This window comes from Octopus bimaculoides, chromosome 12 (assembly GCF_046866305.1).
Source record: "Octopus bimaculoides isolate indiv1 chromosome 12, ASM4686630v1, whole genome shotgun sequence".
In the NCBI taxonomy this organism is placed as follows: domain Eukaryota; kingdom Metazoa; phylum Mollusca; class Cephalopoda; order Octopoda; family Octopodidae; genus Octopus; species Octopus bimaculoides.
In genome coordinates this window covers 8650260-8659815 of record NC_142939.1, presented here as the reverse complement: position 1 = coordinate 8659815, position 9556 = coordinate 8650260, and the positions used below count along the sequence as shown (strand labels likewise).

At 37.6% G+C, this 9556-nt stretch overlaps 1 protein-coding gene across 4 annotated transcripts in view; it reads right to left on the bottom strand.

Moving 5' to 3' along the window:
• The window catches only part of LOC149132950 (uncharacterized), a 15280-nt gene extending 8661 nt beyond the window's left edge, over positions 1 to 6619 (bottom strand). For 2 of the 4 annotated variants that reach the window (XM_089360772.1, XM_089360773.1), the window contains exons 1-4: positions 6173 to 6611; positions 2752 to 2800; positions 1902 to 1976; positions 858 to 1114 (exon numbers count right to left, since the gene is read on the bottom strand). In XM_089360772.1, the coding sequence (XP_089216898.1) occupies positions 858 to 1114; positions 1902 to 1976; positions 2752 to 2797 (378 nt within the window). In that variant the 5' untranslated portion in view covers positions 2798 to 2800; positions 6173 to 6611. Of the gene's footprint in view, positions 1 to 857; positions 1115 to 1901; positions 1977 to 2751; positions 2801 to 6172 lie in introns of all 4 variants that reach the window. The other 2 variants (XM_089360770.1, XM_089360771.1) reach the window with 2 other exon arrangements.
• Positions 6620 to 9556: the final 2937 nt, after the last annotated feature.

The window sequence follows — 9556 nt, the reverse complement described above, 5'->3', positions numbered from 1 at the left end:
ATATATATATATATATATATATATATATATATATATATATATATATATATATATATATATATATACACACAATATTTAATAATAATTTAATAAAAAATAATGTAAAATGTACGGTTACCTACGAATAATGAATGATATTGATTTAAGACGATGGTGATGAAAATAATGAAGATCCACAAAGATCCATGAAGCAGTGATACAAAGACATATTTTGTTCAATAATATTTTAGCAGTCTCCCTAGATGATCTGAACTGGCCTTATAATTCTGGGACAAAGTTGGAACAATGAGCTAATTTAGTTGTTCCTAAAGTATATGCTTGTAAAACATGTAAGACCCGCACTGTAAAAGGGTATTCAAATATCCGTAAATCAGACAAGACAAACTGTAGCAGATGGTACCATAGTAAGGTGTAGTGACATATGTGTACATATGTATGCGTGTATGTATGAGTGTGTGTGTATGTGTGTATGTATGCATGTCTTTGTATGTGTATATATGTGTATTAGTGTGTGTGTGAGAGAGAGACAGAAAGAGAGGAAGAAAGAAAGAATAGGAGGGAGAGATGATCCACAGTAAAAGGAGATGTCATTATATCCTTATATTTATGTACCTTTTTCATTGCCTGAATTGAAAGTTGTAAGAGAAAGAGCTGGATATGTTGTCATCTGAATCAAAAACAGGAACTTTTGAGTAACATGATGATGCAGCATAATCATGCACACACACACACACACACACACACACACACACACTCACACACACTCACACACACACACACTCTCACACACACACACACAGTCACACACACACACATCCACACACGGATTAAATTGAGAATTCTATCCAAATACTTACAGTTTTCAATGTCCAACCAGATGTCAATCTTTTAAAGAGATTTTTTACCGTTTCATTTAATTGTAATTCTTTTACTGAATCAATTTGTGGAGTGCAAAAATCAAAGCTTGGTTGAGATCCCCTTTCGCATTTATTTGCACAAGATAATTTCTTTGAGAAAACATGTGTTTCACCATTGATTAATTGAACAGTGAAATAATTTGAGGTTCCAGAAAAATAATTGCTTGAAATGTAAAATGTGATTCTCCAGCAGTAACCTGAAACAAAGCACAATGAGATAATGTTTATTGCATAGATTGACTGTTTGTAATAATACTGTTTGTATACATTTTATCTTTTACTTCTTTCAGTCATTGAACTACGGCCATGCTGGGGCACCGCCTCGAAGGATTTTAGTCGAACGAACCGACTCCAGTACTTATTGCTTAAAGCCTGGTACTTATTGTATCGATCTATTTTGCCAAACCACTACATTACAGGAACGTGAACAAACCAATACTGGTGGTTGAGTAGTGGTGGTAGGGCAAACACAAACGCAAACACACACGCAAACACACACACACAAACACACACACACATATACATATAGGATAAGCTTCTTTGAGATTTTGTCTGTTAAATCTACTCACGAAGCTTTGGTTGCTCTGGGGCTATAGTAAAAAGCATTTTCCCTAGGTATCAAGCTGTAGGATTGAACTAGGAACCATGTGTGTGCCGTGGAAGTAAACTTCCTACGACGTAACCATGTTTGCATCCATATGTTCTGCCTTGATATATCTGTTACAGCTTGTGCATTCTACACTCAATTTCTACCTCATCACAGTAAAATGGTGATACTTTTCTCAGAATTTGTGGCCAATAGACAGAACTGCAATTTTGGGAAAACAACAGAAATGCAATTTCCTGAATTTGATGTTACCATATGTTTATTAATATTTTGCTAAGATTGAAGTCGATGGTGGTACAAGATTAAAGAAAGAAATAACATTTGATTCAGTAGCACACTGCAAATATGCTTAAAGCACATATTATTCTGATACGTACTCTTTGGTATTGGTTCAGGCTGTGATTGTGAATCCCTTGTGCTGGTCTTACTCTGATAATTTTGACTCACAGAACCTAAAATATAATAAGTGTCAGAAATTGGAGAAAAAAATTCAATTCATTTGATGAAAAATTGATGTTAGTCCAAAGATTTTCTGAATATTAATCTTACCTTTCATATCAATGGCTGTTATTAACTGTAGTATTATACTACTAATGTAGATATTTAAACAGAATAATTCCTGGGAATAAAATTTATATTCCAATCAAAGATCAGTATGGTCTTAATGAAATGATTGATATTATTTAGAGTACCATTCTCCTAGATTACAGAAAAATTTTGTACATTTCTTCACGAATCTCAACAAACTGAATAGAATTTAAAGTCACAATGCAAATTGTTTAGTGATATGAACTTTTATTCTTCTCAATCTCACAAGCCCTTAAGGCCTAAATTGATTCTGATTTCCATAAAGTTCATGTGAGTTAAAGTAGAAAACTCTTCCTTTAATATATTTTTCTTCAAAGTTACCATAGACACAATTTGATTTAAAGCCATGATGTTAGCTTATTTCCCAAATTCTAACCTGTGTTAGCATGGAAAGCAGACTCTAAATGATGATGATGATGATGATGTGATGATGATGATGATGTGATGATGATACACACACAAACACACACACACACACACACACACACACACATGCACACAAACACACATAATCATGATAATGCAGCTAAAATATTGTAACATTATATAAAAATTAAATGAATCGTTGTCTATGTTTTGATGAGATGAAAATTATTGTTTCAAGAATTCATGAAGGAAGTTATAAGTTAGAATACTTACTGTAAACTATTTGCAGGAGACAAAGTAAAATGAAAATGCAATTCATAATCTGAAAGTAAACAAAATATTTGAATGATTTTTTGAAAATAGAGAAAATATATCACTTTTTATTGAAAGTCGGAACAGTTACACTCAGTACTTAAAATTTCCTATTAGAAATATATGTACCTTTTCTTTTCTACTCTAGACACAAGGCGCGAAATTTTGGGGGAGGGGGCCAGTCGATTAGATCGACCTCAGTACGCAACTGGTACTTAATTTATCCACCCCCGAAAGGGTGAAAGGCAAAGTCGAACACAGCAGAATTTGAACTGAGAATGTAAAGACAGACGAAATACCGCTAAGCATTTCGCCTGGCGTGCTAACGTTTCTGCCAGTCCGCCACCTTACAAATATGTGTACTTGTGTGCTAATGAGGGACCTTCCACATGATTGTCTGACCTGGTAGAAATAGCAGTTAAGTCTCTCTCGACTCTAACCATACCATCTTAAAACAGGAAGAGCACATTGGATAATGTTGTTTCAGGTACACTATGTTTAAAAAACATGGGATTTTTTAATTTAATTCTTTTACTTGTTTCAGTTATTTGACTTCAGCCATGCTGGAGCACTGCCTTAAAGGGTTTTAGTCGAACAAATCGACCCCAAGACTTATTTTTTTTAAGCCTAGTATTTATTTATTCTATTGGTTCCTTTTGCTGAACTACTAAGTTATGGGGATCTAAACACATCAACACCATTTGTCAAGCAGTGATGGGGGGGACAAACACAGACACAAAGACACACACACGTAGTTACGAGGGATGTCGGAAGTTTGAATGTAAGGACCAATAGAAGGCTGCAAAAGGACTTTTCAAAAGAAACCTAAAACACCATGGAAACTGAATCACATCGTCTCCAGAACCACAAAATGGGTAAGTAACTTGTTTCCTTTTTACGTCACTATCTTTCAGCCAGATTGGTGGCTCTGAGAATGGGATGCATAAGTATATATGGTCTGGAATTACCCTGGATGCAAGATCACCTGCTCAATAACATCAGGTCACAAGGTTTGGATGTAACAGCCATCAGCAAGACCAGAATTTCCAACACATGTGCTTTAGCACCTAGTTTTGGCTATTTTGAGATATTTGTATCTCCTACTCAGCATGGAATGAGCATGGTAGGTAGATTGGTGGGGTGGCAGGGTGGTGGTGCTATTCCAGCCAGAACGAAGGTGATGTGGTGAATCAGTGAGGTGGACAGAACCAGAATAGCAGAGACAGGCTTGGAAAAACTGGGAAAAGGGTAAAACTGAGAATGATACCAAGTAAGTAGAAGGGAAACTCTGTGACAGATTTATTTAGCAAAGGATAAAGTAGAATGGGAGAGGTTTGCCAATGATTTTTGTCATTAAGATCAGAAATATGAGCAGGATTGTGAGACGGAACTAAAGAGATTTGTGGCATTGTGAGTGAGAAAGGGATACAGATGGGTAATGGTACACATGTATTTAGTACTTCTGAAGAGAAGGAAACATCCACAAAGGCATGTTCTGAACATTAAACTGTTCATTGTTCAAAAGTCTGGATGAAATTTTACCTTTGTTGGAAACAGGTGAGTGCTGGGGACAGGAAGGTGGTCAAGCCTCAGGAAAATCAGCTTCAACAAGTTACATGTAACTCATGCAAGTGTGAAATAGTGGAGATTACAACAAAATAGAAATGGCAGACACGTGTATATGTATATGTATGTGTGTGCTCAATATAAATATTTGGTTGACAACTGATGAGTAATATAATACAATATTATATAATATATAATGTAATATAATGCATATATACTAGTGCAGACATGCTATGTTTAAGACAGCATGTCTTAATACATTGGGTTGATATCATTGTGTCATATATTCTATAGCATATATGTGTAAGTATACATATGTCATGCATATGAGAAGAATGCTGGAAAATCATTCAACATGAATGAAGCGCAAACATCAATAATGTAAAACGCAGTGCAATAAGATGAAATGCAATTGTGTTAAGGGAATGTGCATTTATATAGCAATAAAAAAATTACAAGTTTATTACTGCCAATAAATTTTATAATATATATCTATATATACACACTACGATGTATTTTTAATACAATTAGCATTTGTTAATAAACATAATATCATCATAAATACTGTTATCCTATTTACAATTATGAGTAGTGAAAATCTATTTATATATGTGTGTGTATGTATGTATGTGTACTAATGTCTGTGTATATATACACACACATACAGAACACTTTAAGATGAGTGAGAGGGAAGAAGGAAAGTAACCTCAAATCAAAGACCTAATCTGAATGTGTGCAATGTAATGGACTCCTAAGGTGGCAGAAACGTTAGCACACCAGGTGAAATGCTTGGCGGTGTTTTGTCTGTCTTTATGTTCTGAGTTAAAATTCTGCCAGGGTCAACTTTGCCTTTTATCCTTTCAGGGTCGATAAATTAAGTACCAGTTGCCTACTGGAGTCGGTGTAAATGACTGCCCCCTTCCCCCCCCCCCAGAATTTCGGGCCTTGTGCCTAGAGTAGAAAAGAATATAGTGGACTCCAGTGAAAGCACCTAAGATAGCAGACAGTGGTGTTAAATTGGACAACAAGTGAAGGTTGTCACCCAAACAAAACTATGACAAGATTTGAACTCAAAAAACGCATAGAGTTGGAACAAACACCACAAGATACTCGATCCAATGTTTTTGCAGTTCTGTTCATCCGTCTCCCTGGAGTAATACTTTTTGTTTTCATCAACCCCGAAAGAATGAAAGGCGAATTTGACATAAGAATGCACAAATGACTATTTTTCAATAGATTTTGGACATTTCCAAGTTTGCTCAGAGAAGAAATAATAATTAATACACCAGGTGGTATGTTTAGATTCTGTTGTGGGAGTCATTGTTGTTTACATTCCCATAACTTAGTGGTCTGATGATAGAGCCTAATAGAATAAGTACCCAGCCTCAGGGGCCATATAAGATTTTTGTGGGTTCAAGCAACAAAATAATATATTGGGGATCCACAATACTATTTTAAAGGCCCATTAAAAATTTTGCTTTATATGTATGTATTGTTATGTATTGCAAGAAATAGCTGGGTGGTTTTTCTCTAACATTTTATAAGGTTCAACCTACTCAAGTTAATGTGTGAAAAACAAAATAAGTATTTGTAAAAGAAGTTTCTATAAAACTAGTTTTTGAACATTGAATAGTAATGAGATGGGGGTCAACCAGAATAAAATAGTAATGAAAGGGGTCTGTGGGTGAGAAATGGTTGAAAACTCCTGAACCCTTCAAGGTTGTGCCACGGCATGTTCTATATTTCAATGAATGAAGCAAGTGAAAGATAAAAGATAAAAACAAACAAGTAGAGGAAATAAGGAACCACAACTTACTGGTTAATTAAAAATGTGATTTCCACAAATCAGTGACTGCTCTGAATCAATACAGCGTCAAGCTAAATGGTTTTTTTTTTTAAATTTTGATCCTTTATATTCTGATTTCAAATCTTGTTGGGGTCAGTTTGCTTGTTAGTTCTTTCGTTGGTTTGATAAACTAAATCTAATGAAGAGTGTGGAATCTATATGTATGTGCTACACGGCTACATCTAATCCACTCCTAACAAATTTTGAAGTTGAGTCTAAAGTGAGATATATTTATTCAATAAAATTGCATGAGCACATGTGTGGGTAATCTTAGTATATTGGTGTGGCTTTATTTAAATGTGTGTGTGTGTGTTATATAGGCAGTTATATATAAATATAGGCACATGATTACATGCATACATTCATGTTTGTATACACATACATATGTGTGTATGTATAATTCACTTAAATAGTAACTGAGAACAGGAAGTTCTTTAAAGTAACAAACTGAATTTGAAAATTCACTTCAAAAACAATCCTTAGTATTCCTTTGTTTTCTTTTTCTTTCTTTTGTCTATGATGCACAAATCTTCCTACAGATGTTCCTGTACAATATTTGTTTGATATTTTCATTTATTCAGAGATTGTCTGTTGCCACTAAAAACAACGGAACTATTATGATGATGTTAGCCATAAAACAAGTTAATAAAATAAGTTGGTTTTATTGAACACCAGTATTCAACTGGTACTTATTTTATCAACCCAATAAGGAATGAAGGCAAAGATGACCTGGGTGGAATTTGAATTCAGAACATAAATATGGTCGAAATGTTGCTAACCATTTTGCTTGCTGAGCTATTAATTTTTCCAGCTTGCCACCCTATTGTTAATGTTAATATTCTTTTCTACTCTAGGCATAAGGCCCGAAATGTTTGGGGAGGTGGGGTCATACTGGTATGCAACTGGTACTTAATTTATCGACCCTGAAAGGATGAAAAGCAAAGTTGATCTCGGTGGAATTTGAACTCAGAATGTAAAGATAGACGAAATACCGTTAAGCGTTTCACCTGGCAGGCTAACGTTTCTGCCAGCTTGCTGCAGAGCTGTTTCTTCCAGGTTTTTGTTAAGGTATATTCATCCAGTAATTCTACGGTTGTATGGAAGACAGTAGTTCTCAGGGCATTCACAAGTCCATAAGATTTTTACCTCTTTTTTTAAGAACTTGATTGATGTATTTATCTTTGCTGCTATTTTTCAACAGATACCATCTAAGTGAAATCATATGATTGGTAGTGGAAATATATATTCAGTACCAGGTGGTGATATATCTGCATGTATATTATTACAAGAATTCATATAGAGATCATCATCATCGTTTAACGTCCACTTTCCATGCTAGCATGGGTTGGACGATTTGACTGAGGACTGGTGAAACCGGATGGCAACACCAGGCTCCAATCTAAATTTGGCAGAGTTTCTACAGCTGGATGCCCTTCCTAACGCCAACCAGTCTGAGAGTGTAGTAGGTGCTTTTACGTGTCACCTGCACGAAGGCCAGTCAGGCGATACTGGCAACGGCCACGCTCGAAATGGTGTCTTTTATGTGCCACCCACACAAGCCAGTCCAGGGACACTGGCAACGATCTCGCTCGAAAATCCTACAGGAGCCAGTCAGGCGGTACTGGCAACGGCCACGCTCAAAATGGTGCATCTTATGTGCCACCCGCACAAGAGCCAGTCCAGGGGCACTGGCAACGATCTTATTTGGCTTGCCGGGTCTTCTCACGCACAGCACATTTCCAAAGGTCTCGGTCAGTAGTCATCGCCTCGGTGAGGCCCAATGTACGAAGGTCTTGCCTCACCACCTCAGCCCAGGTCTTCCTGGGCCTACCTCTTCCACGGGTTCCCTCAACTGTTAGGGTGTGGCACTTTTTCAGGCAGCTATCCTCATCCATTCTCACCACATGTCCATACCAGCGCAATCGTCTCTCTTGCACACCACAACTGATGCTTCTAATGTTCAGCTTTTCTCTCAAGATACTTACACTCTGACGGGTATTCACATTGACATTACACATCCAACGGAGCATACTGGCTTCATTCCTTGTGAGCTTACGCATGTCCTCAGCAGTTACAGCCCATGTTTCACTGCCATGTAGCATGGCTGTTCGTACACATGCATCATACAGTCTGCCTTTTACTCTGAGTGAGAGTCCCTTTGTCACCAGCAGAGGTAAGAGCTCTCTAAACTTTGCCCAGGCTATTCTTATTCTAGCAGCTACACTTTCAGCGCACACCCCCCCACTACTAACTTAGTCGCCCAGATAGCGGAAGCTATCGACTACCTCTAGTTTTTCACCCTGGAATGAGATAGAAGTTGTTTCCTGTTTGTTTACAGTCTTTATTGCACCTGAACATCTGCCACATACAAAAACTAACTTCCTAGTTAACCTGCCTTTGATGTTGCTGCACCTCTTATGTGTCCATAGCTTGCACCGGGTACATCTTATAGAGTTACTACCTACTCCTTTTCTACATACTGAGCAGGGCCATCTACCTGAAGGGGTTTGTGTTTTATCTACCTTCCTACTTATTAGGATTTTGGTTTTAGCTGGGTTGACTCTAAGGCACTTCAATTCTAGACCTTGCTTCCACACCTGAAACTTCTCCTCTAGTTCTGATAGTGACTCCGCAATTAGGGCAAGGTCATCAGCATAGAGGGGCTCCCAGGGGCAACCTGTCTTGAACTCCTCTGTGATTGCCTGGAGGACTATGATAAATAGGAGGGGGCTGAGGACGGAACCTTGGTGGACCCCTACCTCTACCCAGAATTCATTGCTGTACTCATTTCCAACCCTCAACTTACTGGCAGCATCTCTGTACATGGCTCGCACAGCTCTCACTAACCATTCTTCTATCCCAAGTTTCCTCATTGACCACCAGATAAGGGATCGGGGGACCCTGTCAAAGGCTTTCTCCATGTCAACGAAAGCCAGGTACAGAGGTTTATCCTTGGCTAGGTATTTCTCCTGCAGCTGTCTTACTAGAAATATAGCATCAGTAGTGCTTTTACCTGGCACGAACCCAAACTGCATCTCATCTAAATTGATTCGCTCCCTAATTAGTTGGGCTATGACCCTCTCTGTAACTTTCATAACCTGATCTAACAGCTTGATGCCTCTGTAATTATTCGTATCTAAAGCGTCACCTTTACCTTTGTAGCAGTTGACTATGGTGCTGCTACACCAGTCATTGGGTATGACTCCTTCGTGTATCACCTGGTTCTTAATACGGGTGACTAGGCTATAGCCAACACTGCCAGATATTTTGAGCATCTCTGCAGTGATTCCTGATGGGCCGGGGGCTTTCCCGGTCTTCATACTCTTAATTGCTTTATCTACCCCGGTACTATCA